The 17,010-nt window shown below is 33.4% G+C and overlaps 1 protein-coding gene across 1 annotated transcript in view; it reads left to right on the top strand.

Moving 5' to 3' along the window:
• Positions 1 to 8,976, top strand: part of SP3 (Sp3 transcription factor) — a 43,339-nt gene extending 34,363 nt beyond the window's left edge. Inside the window, exons 3-4 of the mRNA XM_008567386.1 lie at positions 4,550 to 4,746; positions 7,250 to 8,976. Of these exons, the coding sequence (XP_008565608.1) occupies positions 4,550 to 4,746; positions 7,250 to 7,566 (514 nt within the window). The 3' untranslated portion in view covers positions 7,567 to 8,976. The remainder of the gene's footprint in view (positions 1 to 4,549; positions 4,747 to 7,249) is intronic.
• Positions 8,977 to 17,010: the final 8,034 nt, after the last annotated feature.

Below are 17,010 nucleotides of genomic sequence, written 5' to 3' on the forward strand. Positions count from 1 at the left end.
CCCCCCCCCCCCCCCCCCAAGTGGATCTGCTTCTGCGTCTGATCTTAGGTATTCATATTTATTATACTTATTCAGTTGTTCAAAATTTTATTTGCTCTTTGAAACGTTTTGGTCAATTAAAATAAGTGTGGAATTCTGGCTAGTCAATAATTTTTCTGAAATCTACCCTCATTTTAGAAGAACTTTCAAGATAAATTATTCATGAAAGTCAAATCTAACTGGAGGTCAAGGCCTAGTCTATGATTCACTTATTCTTTACTTTAAAATTAAAGTCTTCTAATTAATTTATGTTTATTAAACTAACAGTCTGATAAAAATTCAGAAATATAGAAGAGAATTAAAAAAAATAAACCCCAAACTCCCCTGCACTTCAAGATAACTATTGTACATTTTTGTATATATCCTTCCAGATGTTACATGTGTTTAAAAGTAGAATCGCCTTATTCTCACTGTTTTACATGTATTTTCTTGTTTTGAAAATTTTTGTGACCATATTTCCAAGTCTATAGTCTGCATCATTTTTTAAATGACTGTATAGTAATCTATTGTGTGGATGTATAATTTTAACATCTCCTTTTGTTGGGAGTTTATTGTCATAATCCTTGCACATATGTCTTAACACATTTGTCTGTTATTTCATTATTATAAATTGTCAGGAGTGGAATTGATGGGTCAAAGAGAATTGTCTGTTAGAAAGGTTGTATCAGTTTTTTCCTCCCCCTTACCCCCACCAGCAGCATATGAGAGTATCTGCTTTCCCATACACATGCCAGTAATGGATTTTTTCATTTTTTAAAATCTTTTGAAGTCTGGTTGATGAAAAATAATACCTCAATGTTATTTAATGTATTTTTTTAATTACTTGATGAGGCTGAACATTTTTGGGTATGTTATTTTGCCATTTTAAAAATTTATTTTGTGAATTATGTCTTTTGTGTTGTCTGTGAGTCTGTTAATATGTGTTAACTCTCATATGTACAAATATTTTTTTCCAGTTTTACATTGCCTTCAACTTTGTTTATGTCAGTGGTTTGCAAAATGCATTGTTATACAAGTAAAGAAAGAGTTCCATCACTGGGTTTGCAAAATTGTTTTCTAAGCAGTAAAATTTCAAGTTGGTCAATTTTTCCTTTATTACATGCCTTGTTACCATGCAATTAAAAGTTTTCTCTGTCCTGAGGGTTATAAAAATACTCATTTTCATTTTTCTAGAACTTTTATAACTTCATTTTTTAAAATAACCTATTCTAAACAATAAAAATTGAGGTTCTTAAGAAAAGTACTGTATTGTTTCTTAGAGCTCATTTGAACAAAGTCTAGTATATACATGATAGGCACATTCATGTAAGTGACGATTATTGCATCTAATTAATAGGAGCATAACATATATAGTAAATGCGGAATATTCCAAAGTGTTCTGTAAAGGTGAGATTGGTGGCACTTAAAATCATTCATGTAAGTGACGATTATTGCATCTAATTAATAGGAGCATAACATATATAGTAAATGCAGAATATTCCAAAGTGTTCTGTAAAGGTGAGATTGGTGGCACTTAAAATTTTTTTTAGGATATTGGCTCTCTTCCTCAACCATTTTTGTAAAAGGAAAAAAAGCAAGGTGGCATTTTTAGAAAACTAATTTCATTCATCCATCTTTAGAAAACTAAATTTTATTTATTTACCTTTTTGAACGAGTTATAAAATATATTAAAAGTTTGTGTTCATTTGGCCAATATTTGAGCAGAACCAGTCTTCAGAGACTAATTGGGTGAAAGAGAAAAATAATAGGAATAAAGTAAAATAAATTATAAAGGCATTGTCATTATGTGGGTTTTGTGTGGATTAAGCATCAGTCCATATTTTAAAAGTTATTTTGTAAAATCTGTTTTCTTTGTTAGCATTTCCGTTTATGTCCTGTTTCTTCCACCCTGACCAAAAGAGACTGGATTTCTTAACCTTTTACTTTTCTTAATCCCGTTATCCAGAATTTTACTTTATTTATTCTGTCACTTTATCTTGGCATTATTAAATTATTATTAGGAACAAATTGAGGCATTCAAGAATAGAAACTTAAAAGTTTTAGTTTTTCCAGGTTATGTAATAGGTATTAGTGGTGTGGTTACGTTAATCAAGAAGAAAACATAACTAAATCTTTTCTTACCTGAAGTTTGAGAAATTTACTTCAGTTATCTCCCTTCCTTCATGTGATATGTCATAACTCCATATCTAGCATATCTAGATTTTATCTTGAATCAGATTTTCTTTTTACATAGAAACTTGGACTTGAATGTTAAACTTTTTTGTTAAATTGTATTATTTGTTGTGCAACCCTGCCTCCATTTTTTTTCTTAGATGCCTATCCCATTTTCAAGCAATGAATATTTCTTCTCTTTTCTTAAAATTCATTTGAAAATTTCTTTCCCTAGCTCGTTTGTTCTTTGAGAACCCAGATTTATTGCTATTAATTTGTTACAGTTTTGTGCTTTGTTAGTGCTCCCATGCTAAATTTTGCTAAGTTTATGAAAGAGCACTTTTTTGAGTTTATAAAAGTGCATCAATTCACTTGAGTGTTAGGTGTAGAGGAGAGGCAAGAAGTTGTGAGCGACATGACTGAATTGAATTGGGTTCTCTGTGAAATTGCTATGGTAAACATGATATGTAAAATTGGTTTATACACCAGTAGCCACAAACGTTGCTGTTTTTCTTAGGGCTATTTAAGAATAAAATAAATATTAAAAGCTAAATTAAATGGAAACAATATTGGCTTTGGTTAACAAGACTTTGTCATTGCAAGTGAGCCAGAAAAACCTATTTCGTTCAACTCAGCTCTTTGAAGAGTTGTAGAAATTGGGGGTGGACTGGAGCAGAAAGTAGAATTGTGTTAGATTATGACGTCCTTGCCCTTGAGACAACAGCATGACTCCTCCTTGTCTTTACTTATGCTATTCCTCTGCCTGGAATGCCTTCCCTCCTTTCTATCTAAATCCTACCCACCTCCTCCACGAAGCCTTCTCTAACTACTGGAGCCCACATTGATGTCTCCCTGTTCAGAACACCTATGGCATCTAACAGCCAGCACTGCACCGTTTAGCACTGTTTGTCCTATGGCAATTTCACATGCTACTGAGTGTGAGTACATTAAAATATAAATGTGGGGAAATATGCATTTTTCCAGTAAAATTTGAAAAACGATAGGTGTGTTGTGTACAGGAGGATTTTCAGGCTTTGGCAGGTTTACAGGCTACACCTAGACTGTGAAATTGGGGGAGGAGGGGAAGCGGGGGTTAAATGTACCTTTTTAAAAAAACTTGGAGAAACATTGCAAAGTTTATACAGTATGATTTTGATAATTGTTTTGTCCAAAATGTCATGTTTTTAAAAAACTCGTTTGTTTTTATTCAATAGCCTAAGTTTTTATTTTTAAAAGCTTGAGAAGTAACAATTTCTGTAGCGTTTAATACTATTTGAATATCAGTTCTGGAATCAAAAACGTTTTCTTCGGGCCGGCCCGGTGGCGCACTGCTACAGTGCGCCGCTTGGGAGCAGGGCGGCGCTCCCACCGAGGGTTCGGATCCCACATACAGACCGGCCGCTCACTGGCGGAGCGAGGTGCGGACGCAACGCCGAGGGTTGCGATCCCGTTGCCTGTCCCGGTCCGGTGCGGGCGCGACACTGAGGGTTGTGATCCGTTGCCGGTCACGAAAAAAGACAAAAAGAAAAAAAAAAAGTTTTCTTCTTGTTTAGGCTAAGATACCTCTGTTTACTCATCTAAGCACACATCTCCCAAACCCTGTCCTTGGTATGAAATACTGAAATGTAATGTCAAATTTTGTGATGTGGAGAAAATTATATTTCATTATACTTCTTGTGTATAATTTTGGGTGTCTTTGCATGGTTAATATGAAGGGAATTTTAACTGTAAAGATAATTTTGATTTGTATTTGTTTTCATCTGATGTTAAGAAAGTTAAGGCCATTAGTTTTAGCTAGCTTTTAAGAAAAACTCTTAAGTCAGTGTATATTCAGGATGTGGTCATATGTATATATGAGTAAATATACTTAAATCATGTTAAAATCTACTTAAGCTGCTTTTTAATTGTAAACTGTGATCGATTATGCATTTATTCTTCAGTTTATATATATATTAAATTATCTAACATCATAACTTTTGAATAAAGACCATTTAGTTTCCTATACAATTGGATTGGGCCTATGCATAGAATTTGCAATTTGCAAATGGTTCTGATGGAATAATAAATAGCTTTATTGTACATTCTTTATGTATGAAGTGTCCTTTTAATTACATAATTCTTGGGCATATTTATATTTGGACAACAATCACATTAGTTTTGGAGTAAAATTAATATGTAAAACATATGTTTGACATATATACATTTTTATTTAAATTGATTTAAAATGGTCTTGATTTCTGATTGATCTCATGGTGATAATGTCTTCTATTTGAAATTCAACGTGGGGATATATGATATAATTGGTAATGTCCATTTGAATATTTTCGTATAACTATATATTATTCTGTGTGTTTTTTAGAGGTACCAATCTTGGGAAAAAGAAGCAACACATTTGTCATATACCAGGATGTGGTAAAGTCTATGGGAAGACCTCACATCTGAGAGCTCATCTGCGTTGGCATTCTGGAGAGCGCCCTTTTGTTTGTAACTGGATGTTCTGTGGGAAAAGATTTACTCGAAGTGATGAATTACAGAGGCACAGAAGAACACATACAGGTTAGTATAATACTTACTTTTAACAGACAGAATGAATTATAAGGCTACATAACTACCTTGAAATTTTTTTGGTATGCCTTACTGAATTTTAAAACTAATTACATCAAATTTTTACTTACAGTAACACCAATTTAAAAAAAAACACTAATTCCAAAGCCACTGTGGTGTATCTTATAAAGTTCATTTTATTCAGTAACCTTTGTTAGGTTTTGTTGACATTGTTGAATGTCTTAAGGTACATATGTGCTATTGTTTATTCTTTTAACATTTTTAATTAGTTGTTTGATTTTACTCTTGATTCATCTTATTCTCTTTTCTTCCCCCTTAACACTGTAACAAAGAATAACCCCTTCTGATAAATTTGGGTGTTTCATCTTTTCTGTTGTTTTAGTATCTGTGAGGTAAGGGAGATATTTCAGTGAGGAATAACCAAGGCATTGTTGATGTCAAGACTCTTTCATTTAATTCTTTTTACATAATGTTATGTAGTTGTTACATGAAATGAACCTAGGACTGACCCAAACTGAAGCCCAGCTTAATATAACTTAGAGATAGTTTTCTCCTGCTCCTGTGTAAATGATCAGAGTGCTTACCAGTTTATGCTCAACAGTGGAGAATTGAAAAATTTACAATCCCTAGAGAGCTTAGAAGGAAGAAGCATGATTAAATGGAGAACAACATGGATTTTGAAGTCTGCTACATCTGGATTCCAATCCAAGTTCTCTGTTAGATTAAGCAAATAAGCTATCTCTGATACCCCTTCTCACTTCCTGCTTTTTGGCTTTCAATATTGCACAAAATAACCTGTGGAGAACGTAGCAGTACACATCTTAGATATTCTGCTTGTTTTAGTTCCTGTGTCTTTCCTTGGGTAGCTAGACAGATGAGATTAACTTGTATGAAACTGCAACAAACAATGTAAGAAAGTAGATAATGAAGTAAAAAGATTTTGAAGTATAGTCTATGCTGTTGAATATGCTCAGAAGCAGAGGTAAATCATTGCTTGAGATAGTAAAGCACCATTTGGTAGTGAGCTGGGATAGTAGACCTGAAGATGGCCCTATAACAGAATTTTCCTCAGTGGAATCTGATCAGCAGGTTGTAAAAAGGAATAATGTAAAAGGAAAAAAATGGTCTATGATCAAATAAGTGAGAAACATTGGGTTAAAGAGGGTATAGGTACTATCAAGGACGCACCTCTTAGGAACTTTAAATTAACTGAATGCTAAATGCACATCATGCATCTCTAAGTGGGGATGTGAATGTGTGTAGCATTTCCCAGCCCTGTTGGGTCATTATGCCATTTGTATGGGACATATCTCAGGACTGATGTTTCAAGAGAAACTTCGTGAAATACTTTCCTTGAAAAATGGTGGTATGTTAATAGAAGAGGTGAGAGAACATTTTGTAATGGTAATGACATGAGCAAAGATGAGATTTTACACAACATATTGCTGTTAAGTAGTATCCATGCACATTACAGATATCTTTGTAAATTAGGTAGTGGAGCCATCTATTCATTTTATCTGCAGGTTACCCTTGCATTCCGTTATCAGTACAATGGTGAAGTTTTGTAATGTAATAAAATTTGGTATTTGAGGAAGATGTATCTGGCATCGATTTGTTGGATGGGAGAGGCTAGGATGTAATTGCAGTATATTTCAGGCATGAGGTCTGATGAGGACCTACCTAGAGTAGAGGTGCTGGAACAAGAGATAGGAAGGCATTTTTAAAGAAAAAAAATCAGAAAATATTTCATAGATTTATTGATTTATTTTTCTCTAGATTCCTTTTAGGCTGGCCTTTTGCCTTCTCTTTCAGTAATCCTCTTGCACAATAGGTCTTTAACATGTTAGTTTAATCTGTCTTTTATATTAAAAGTATTTTATTCATTCTGGGAAATAAACTTAGGCATCAAGGTAACATCTGTAACACCTTGGTATATTAGGCTTACTTTTAATTATTCCAGCTGAAATCAAGTCAGTTAGTTATTTCCACTATTCTTGGGATTACTCAGTCTTATTGGACCTCTGGCTTGCATCTTTGCTTTAATGTAGAATTACTCTGTGTTCTGTTTAAGAGTTGAAGTTTTAATATTATAGACATGCATGTTAATATTTTAATTATAGCTTAAAAGAATGTACTTTTGTTTGGACTTCAAAGAAGTGTGTTACAGATGATCATTTTTTAGCTGGTATCTTTTAACACAGGTATTTCAAAACAAACAGCACAGTTCAAGTACTAAAGTCTTATTTGATTATTGGTCTATCATATTAATAGTTTGAAGATTGTTTTTCATCAAAAAGATGGCAGATTTATTTTGAGGAGAGATATTGTTTAAGAGTAATCTTGCAGGAGCAGCTCATGAAACTAAAACAGTTTTAATAGACCCGTTTCCTGTCCCCCACCTGTCAGTGCAGCTTACTTTCTGTTTTTGGCGGGGATGATCAGTCTATTTAATTTGAATTTCAAAAACTAAGTAACTTCATTTTTTTCTTTATAGGTGAGAAGAAGTTTGTTTGTCCAGAATGTTCAAAACGCTTTATGAGAAGTGACCACCTTGCCAAACATATTAAAACACATCAGAATAAAAAAGGTATTCACTCTAGCAGTACAGTGCTGGCATCTGTAGAAGCTGCACGAGATGATACTTTGATTACTGCAGGAGGAACAACACTTATCCTTGCAAATATTCAACAAGGTTCTGTTTCAGGGATAGGAACTGTTAATACTTCCGCCACCAGCAATCAAGATATCCTTACCAACACTGAAATACCTTTACAGCTTGTCACAGTTTCTGGAAATGAGACAATGGAGTAAATATTACACAAATACTTATTCATTGTGGTTATTTTTATACGGTAGTGAGAAGAATATTGTTCCTAAGTTCTTAGATATCTTTTTATTGATGTGCAAAAATTTTTGGATTGACAGTAACTTGGTTATACATGACACTGAAATGCCTTACTTTGTATGATATTCCATAGTATATTAAAAATGGTAAAATTGCATGGGTTTTGTAGGTACTTTTGGAATCTAGAAGAAATGAAATTTTACCAAGTTATATAAAGAGAAAATTGAATTTAACAATGCGAATGGTAGTCTAACCAAATGCATCAATCCTGTGTGGTTTAGTGTAAAAATGAGAACATGTTGGTATTTATCTATTGTAAGATAAAAAAGTTGGTGGGTGAAAGAAATCATGTTATGATAAAAAAATTTTGTAATTTTCTTGATGACTGGAATTTTTATTATGCATAACTGACAAATCAAGTTTCCAAGCAAATGTTACATAGTGTAGGCTTTACTTAGCTTATCAATTTGTCATTTTGAAGCTAATTATTTTAATTAGGTTAACTATGTACAATATTTTAAGCATTACTCTTGTAAGATTTTGAAAACTACATTTTAACATGGAACTCTAGGGATAGTCATCTTTTAAAATCCTGTTGAAAAGCCATGTTTAAGATTTAATTTGCCAAAATAATGTCTTGTTAATATTCTTTCAATAACGAAGTTGGGCAATATAACCAATGTTTAAAAAAGTTTAAAATGAATAGGTTGAGGCATTTGGGTGGTAAGAAAACGTTATAGTGAATTATCCCTTTTCTTGAATATTGGAGGACCAAAAAAATGAGGTGTATTGCGTCTTAGCAGTGATTTTTATCTAATCTTGTTTCCAAAAACCATGTCTGCAGGGCCTTAAAAGCCATCATGTAAATTACCAGTAAAGTATAACATATGCAAACATAACAAAATCACTTCCATAGTGACGATACTCCAACCATATGGATAGTAGTCATAGAAAACTAGAGGTTTTATGATTTTTTTTAAGTCTTTTTTTGTTTTTGTCTAGGTAGTCCGTCTGCACTTAAATATCAACCATTTTCCTTTTTTGCTTCTTCCCTTAAAATTTATATGTATCCAGTACATTTAATTGAGAAATGTATGTTTTTTATTACGCTGTATTTTCTTTTTATTTTTTAATTATTGTTTATATTTTCAATTAATAAATGTACAAAATAAAGTTACATTGCTGGTCTTGTAAGAGCTATCCAGTTTTCCTAAATGTATACCTATAACTGCAGCAGTTCACCTATTTCAAAAATTTGGAATTCTGTTCATTTGTTACTCTTAAGACCACCTCAAATTTAAAGGCTACCTTATTGTACGTTTAAAGTGTATTATAACAGTGTGGTAGTTAATAAAACACTATTTTTTTTCTTTTGAGTTTGTTGTATTCCTATGCATTTAAAGTGTTGCAGTGTTACAGGGTAAGAAAATCCTCATGGTTTATTTTTAAAACTTTGCCTTTCATTTTCAGATTTTTGATTTCAGACACTAAAGTTGTAAACAGGTATGTTTATTTAAAAAGATGTGTAGAGGCACTGGCAGTTTACTAATTTTTTTTTTTAACCTAAGAATGAGCTTATTAAATATAACTTTTGAAAAAACCTGTTAATCATTAGCCCACATTGATTCATATCAATTTTCTCAACACCATTTTGCAAACATTTTTTTGTTTGTTTCCCCTTTTAAAGCAGTGCAGAGTATTTTGATTTATCAAAAACCTGAATTAACATAAAGACTCCTGAAAATGATAGCATATGATAAGCTTTCATAACCATGGCAGAAGTTATTTGAAAAAGTTGTTTTGAATTTGTGTTTGTCTAGTCATCATAAAGGCAGAGTAGGAGGAAAGGAAAATGTGCAGATAGTAATATGATTGTATCTTAGATATTTTAAAGTAAAAATCAAATTCCGCTCCATACATATACAGTGGGGTAAAGGTTTCTGTAGTTTATTTTCCAGGCCCAATCTGACACTTGTCAGTAATATCTTTGAATGCATAGGGCAACTCTAGACATATATAAACATGGACAAAGTTTTTCTAAATGTGAGACTTTAGCTTGTGAAGTGAAATAGGAAATATTACTTCGAACTATAGAAAGGAATCAATGGAATGTGTAATTATTTGGAAGTTACAGGATTATATAGAACTTGAATTTTTAAAATTCCTTTAGGTAATTTTTAGAATTATCATTTATTTATTTATTTACCTGTTTATTTACTTTTTTTTTTGGTTTTAACTTCTCAATATACATTGTAGTTGATTTTCATGTCCCTTTACCCGTTCCTCTCCCCCCCGACATCATATCTGTTCACTTGTCTTAACAAGTTCAAGGAATTGTTGTGTCTTCTCCCCCCCCCCATTTATTTGTTTGTATATTTATTTATTTTTAGTTCCCGCAAATAAGTGAGAATGTGTATTTCTCTTTCTGTGCCTGACTTGTTTCACTTAATATAATTTTTTCTAAGTCCATCCATGTTGCTTTAAATGGTAGTATTTCATTCTTTTTTATAGCAAGAGTAGTATTCCATTGTGTACATATACCACAGTTTCCTTATCCACTCATCTGATGATGGATATTTGGGCTGGTTCCAACTCTTGGCTATTGTAAATAGTGCTACAGTAAACATGGGAGTACAGGTATCCCTTCAGCATGGTGATTTCCATTCCTCTGGGTATATTCCCAACAGTGGAATAGCTGGGTCATATAGTAGATCTATCTGTAATTGTTTGAGGAACCTCCATACCATTTTCCATAAAGACTGCACCATTTTGCAGACCCACCAACAATGTATGAGAGTTCCTTTTTCTCTGCAACCTTGCTAGCATTTATCATTCTCAGTTTTTTGGATATTAGCCATCCTAACTGGAGTGAGATGGTATCTCAAAATGGTTTTGATTTGCATTTCCATTTCCGAAATGCTGAGTGATGTTGAGCATTTTTTCATGTGTCTGTTGGCCATTTGTTTATCTTCCTTTGAGAAGTGTCTATTCAGCTCCTTTGCCCATTTTTTAATTGGGATATTTGGTTTTTTGCTGTAAAGTTGTTTGAGTTCCTTGTATATTCTGGATATTAATCCTTTATCAGATGTATATTTTGCAAATATTTTCTCCCACTCGGTTGTCTTTTCCTCTGTTGTTTCTTTTTGCTGTGCAGAAGCTTTTCAGTTTGATATAGTCCCATTTGTTTATTTTTCCTTTGGTTGCCTGTGCTTTTGGGGTCATATTATGAAGTCTGTACCCACTCCTACTTCCCGGAGTGTTTCCCCTTTGTTTTGTTTAAGGAGTTTTATTGTCTCGGGATGTATATTTAATTCCTCAATCCATTTTGAGTTGATTTTGGTATATGGTGAGAGGTGTGGGTCTGGTTTCATTCTCCTACATATGAATATCCAGTTTTCCCAGCGCCATTTGCTGAAGAGGCAGTCTCTTCCTCAGTGTATAGTCTTGGTGCCTTTGTCAAAGATCAGATGGCTATAGGTGTATGGGTTGTCTTCTGGATTCTCTTTTCCATTGATCTGTGTGCCTGTTTTTATGCCAGTACCATGCTGTTTTGGTTAATATAGCTTTGTACTATAGTTTAAAGTTGGGTAGTGTTATGCCATCACCTTTTTTTGGGGGGGGCCTCATGATTGCTTTGGCTATTTGTGGTCTTTTATTATTCCATATAAATGTTAGGATAGTTCTTTCCATTTCTGAGAAAAATGTCATTGGAATATTGGTGGGGATTGCATTGAATCTGTAGATCACTTTGGGTAATATGGATGTTTTCACAGTGTTAATTCTTCCAATCCAAGAGCATGTGATATCTTTCCATCTTCTTGTGTCCTCTTTAATTTATCTCAACAGTGGTTTGTATTTCTTTTTGTAGAGATTTTTCACATCCTTGGTTAACTTTATTCCTAAGTTTAATTTTTTTGGTGGCTATTGTAAATGGGCTAGCTTTCTTGATTTCTTTTCCTGCATGTTCACTGTTGGAGCATAGAAATGCTACTGATTTTGTGTGTTGATTTTTTTGTCCTGCAACTTTGCTGAAATCATTTATCAACTTGAAGAGTTTTTTGGTAGAGGCTTTAGGCTGTTCAATATATAGGATCATATCATCCGCAAACAGGGACAATTTGACTTCATTTTTTCCAGTCTGGGTGTCCTTTATTTCCTTCTCTTCTCTGATTGCTCTGGCTAGTACTTCCAACACTGTTGAATAGGAGTGGTGAGAGTGGGCATCTATGTCTAGTTCCTATTCTTAAGAGAAAAGCTTTCAGCTTTTCCCTGTTCAAGATGATATCGGTAGTGGGCTTATCATATATGGCTTTAATTGTGTTGAGATACTGTCCATCTATACTTAACTTGTAGAGTCTTTATCATAAACGAATGTTAAATTTTGTCAAATGCTTTTTCAGCATCTATAGAGATGATCATGTGGTTTTTGTCTTTGATTTTATCGATGTGGTGTATCACAGTTACTGATTTGCGTATATTGAGCCAATGTGCTGGAGTGGAGTAGCTATTCTTAGATAAGATAAACTTTAAACCAAAAACCATTAAAGAGATAAAGAAGGCCATTATAAACTGATAAAAGGATCTATCCATCAAGAAGACATAACAATCATAAATATATACAAACCCAACATTGGAGCAGCTGGATTTATAAAGCAAACACTATTAGACCTCAAGAATGAGATAGACATTAATACCATAATAGGGGACCTGAACACCCCACTAGCAACATTGGACAGATCATCTAGGTAAAAAATCAATAGAGAAACAAGATCTAAACAACACTTTTGACCAATTGGATTTGGCAGATATCTACGGTTCCATCCAACAACCTCAGAATACTCATCAGCACATGGAACATTCTCCAGGATAGATCACATGTTAGGCCACAAATCAAGTCATCCAAAAAAATTGGAATTACTCCATGTATTTTTTCAGGTTACAATGGACTAAAATCAGAAATTAACATATGAAACTCTGGAAACTATACAAACACATGGAAATTAAACAGCATTCTACTTAATGACATGGGTCCAAGAAGAAATTAAACAGGAAATCAAAAAATTTCTTGAAACTACTGAAAATAGTGATACATCATACCAAAACCTGTGGAATACTGCAAAAGCAGTACTAAGGGGGAAATTTATCACATTAAATGCTTCAAGTGGAAAGATGACTATCTAAAACTTCACCTTAAAGAACTAGAAAAACAAGAACAATCGAAACCCAAAGTCAGTAGACGAAAAGAAATAATTAAGATCAGAGCAGAACTAAATGAAATAGAAACCCCAAAAATGATACAAAAGATCAATGAAACAAAAAGTTGGTTTTTTGAAAAGATAAAATGGACCAAAAAAAAAAAAAAAAAGATAAAATGGACAAACCTTTAGCAAGGCAAACCAAGAAAAGAAGAGAGAAGATCCAAATAACAAAAATTAGAAATGAAAAAGGTGATACTACAACTGATACCTCAGAAATACAAGAAATCAACTATAAACTATATGCCAACAAATTTGAAAATCTGGAGGAAATGGACCAATTTCTGGACACATTCAAACTACCAAAACCGAGCCAAGAAGATACAGGAAATCTGAACAGACCAATAACAATAAAAGATTGAAGCTGTTATCAGAAGTCTCCCAACAGAGAAAAGCCCAGGACAAGATATGTTCACTGCAGAATTCTACCAAACCTTCAAAGAGTAATTGATACCAATTTTCTACAAACTATTTCAAAAGATTGAAACAGAGGCCATTCTTCCAAACTCATTCTATGAGGCAAACATCGCCCTGATACCAAAACCAGACAAAGATACAACAAAAAAAACTACAAGCCAATATCCTTGATGAATATAGAATTATTTTTTATTGTTTAATATTATGTGGAGAGGATTAAGTGAGGAGGTTGCCCACTTGAGCAAAATGCCCATTAAGTTGGGAGATTAGTTGGTTAGAGCAGCAAGGTTCCTGTTCCCCTTGCTGGCCAGCTGCCTCCCTCCCCACCCCCTCCAAAAATGTTGGGAGATTAAACCTTTTTAGAGTGACAGTAGGGATGTTTTTAGGTAATACTGAAAATTTACAGTAAGTTTATAGAGCACTTTTGCTCCATGAGTTTCCAAGCATATTTTCTCAGTTCTTAGAGAATGAGTGCAATGAAAAGAGTAAGTAGTCTTGAAAATTATTTACGTTTTTATATTTTTTGAGTGCTCACTAGGAATATATTCGTGATCTTTTACCTAACAAAGAAATCAAAGGTAGTATTCAACCTTGGGGTAAGCAATTTAAAATATTTCTATTTTTATATTTTAAAATATTCCAAATATACTCTGGAAGCTTAATATTTGAAGAATTACTCAAGTTGTTTTCTAGTTATAAGATCTATTGTATATGAGCATAATATTTCTCAGTGTAAGCATACTTTTTAATAGGTGTTTTATCAATTGCTTTATTTAGAGTTAGTACATATTCAGTATATTTACATGCAAACAATTCCTATTGTAGATACTCACCTACTGGACTAGATGTTTGTACTCTTTATATCACAAATTAAAGAAAATATCTCGTTTTGTAGATTGAGACTTAATGACTGAAAAGTTACTTAACCTAAAAGCACAATAAACCTTTAAAGGAGCTGTGCCTATTGGAAAAATGTCAGGTGCCCTGTAAATAACTTTGGTCTTTCAGATAGTGAAAAAGCATAAGATACTTAAAAATGCTTGTACGTAGAAGCCAGAAGGTATTTCAAACATTTTTCACAGGAAATAGTTCTTAATCGGAATTGCTCATCAGAAAATGCTGGAGCTTTTTAAAAAGTCCATAGGCTTGGCCTCATCCTTGACATGCTAAATCAACGTTTCTGGAGAGGAACGTATGTATGTGTTTTTAAACAGCTCCTCAAGTGGCCCTGATAAACACTCATGTAGAATCACTTAGGATACAGCAAGCATCCCCTTAGGATCTTAATTGTAGTTTAAACCTTAGTACTGCCTACTCAGGATTCCGAAGTTTTTGTTTTATTAAAATTTTTTATTTGATATTGTTTTAAATTTAGGGTTGTTAACGAAAGTGATTTGGAATAACATTTGGTTTTATAATGTATGAGTTGACATGTTAGTCATACTATCTATTAGACAATTTGGTTTTCAGTTTTAATTATATGAATTTGGTAAGAATTGTTCTCAATATGTAAAATAATTATTTGTTTCACTAAATAGTACTGTATGTTTAAAACTTACTGCCATGAATGAGTACAAAGTCTTTTGTCTGACAGTGAGCACAAAACAAATTGATAACTTGCTAACAAAATCTGATATTTTAGTGAAATCACTTTATTTAGTGTTGGAAACACAAAGATACATTGGTTACTTTGTTCAGACAGATTTGCATATAATGGAAAAGTGTGGTAAATATATACTAGTGGCAGATACAAATTGCTGTAGAAACCTAGAAGAGGTAGATGAGAAATCTGGGAAACTCAGGCAGAGGAAATGACATTAACAAAGGTATGTTAAGATCATAGGGGAATTTGTGAGTGATGGAGTGGAAAAAGTTTTGAAGCAGGGTCTGTCAAATTGGGAAGGCATTAAGAATTTAGTTTTTATCAGGGATTCCTAGTCTTTTGGGGGTCATGGTCCTTCCCAGAAAAACTAAATTCGTTCAAAGTCCAGGATTTTCAAACACTGCATGACAATTTATTTGAGCTAATTACCGAACCTTGGAAAACAACTACACTTAAAGGTGGAGGAAAAGGAGCAGTGAAGGAAGCTGTCATAGAAACCATAGAAAGTGTTAGGTTGGTGGTGAACATCAAATACAGAGGTTAAGTCTGATGAAAAGCAAGAAAAAGCTGTTGGTTTTGGCAGTGAGTTGTCTGCTGATCTTTGCAGGTAGTTGAAGAGAGTGGGTAAAAGTCTGGTCAGTTAGGAGCACAAGAAAAGAGGCTATGGAGACAGCAAGCATAGAATAGTCTAATAAGTTTGGCGGCGAAGAGAAGAGCAATAGGCAGATGCACGCCTGAGTCAGGACTGAGGAAGAAGTTTTCCCACTGGCACCTTTATATTGATCAATATTGAGAAAATAAAAGTGTAAAAATTAAAACGTCTAAGCTACCATTTAATAACCATTTAAATCATTTCCTTTTAAAATGCATAACAAAATTGGGAATTTAGAGGATTTCAAGTTTATTGTCATTTTCATTTATTATAAAATAAGCCTTTCTTCATGGTGTATTTCTTTAAAACAATTTTTAAGAAGCTCTATGGTATGGTGTCATTTGTAATACGTTTCATACCATTTCATTACTGTATATTTAAGATACAATTTTTGGTGTTAAAAATTATGTACTGAAAAGTCTCCTTCAGCCCTTCTCCCCATTTCCCACCTTTTAACTCGCTTCTAAATTTATACCAAGATACATACTAGGTGTGTGATATTGGATAGATTTCCCACCTTCTTAAAACCTAATTTTCATCATCCATAAAAAGAGGATAACTAACAGTATAACTCCTTATAGGACAGTCATGAGGATTAGTCTCCCCTCCCAAACCCCTGGTTGTCTCAACTCTGGAGATTTTATTTTTCATTGTTTGACTATGGTTCATGCACTGATTTTCTTCAAAATGAGAGGAAGTCTTGTTAATGCAAAAAACGTGAAAAGAGAACATTTAGAATCTGATAGTGGGTGATGTATCTGAAGTGACTGCCCAATCAGAGGATGAAATAAAAAAGGAATGAAACAGAGGTATCTTTTCTTGAAGAAAATTTTGCCCTGATGTAGAATTCTATTTTAACATTTCTAAGAACCAGCCAAAGTATCTTTGAGTTCATTTTTACTGAAAGATAAAATTTAGCATTTAGTGGTTTAAACGTTAGAAAAGACCGTCAAAGAAATGAAGCTTACTTTAAAAAAAAAAAAAAAAAGTCTAAGCCTCCAATTAATAGACAATAGGTAAATACAGAAAGTGTTGGAGCGGATACCTTTCAGGATATCTGCCCAACTTTTATCTCTTTTCTGAAAATTACTTCCTACGACCTTTAGGGAGGAGATGTTTGGATTATTGGACAAGGAGCAGACATCTGGTCAAAGCTGAGCCAATCCGATGATACCTACTGAGAATTTGGAATTCGCATTTGGAACATGCATGTGAGGCAGAGAGAGAATAAAGCAGAGACCATTCAGCCCTAGAAGAAAAAGATGAAGATAATGGCTGCCTTGATTCCTGATAACTGTGGGTTTTGTTCCAGTGTTTTATGCCTGTCTGCATTTCCTGCTCCTGGAGTTCCATAAGATAAGTCATAAAACCTTACAGAGAAACTCCCACACTTAGCTTTTTCTTAAGTTTAGCAGACTGTTACTTGCTATCAAATAATGCCAACTAAGACATCTGAGATACAGTTCATTCTCACATAAAACAA

This window comes from Galeopterus variegatus, unplaced genomic scaffold (genome assembly GCF_000696425.1).
Source record: "Galeopterus variegatus unplaced genomic scaffold, G_variegatus-3.0.2 Scaffold317, whole genome shotgun sequence".
NCBI lineage: Eukaryota > Metazoa > Chordata > Mammalia > Dermoptera > Cynocephalidae > Galeopterus > Galeopterus variegatus.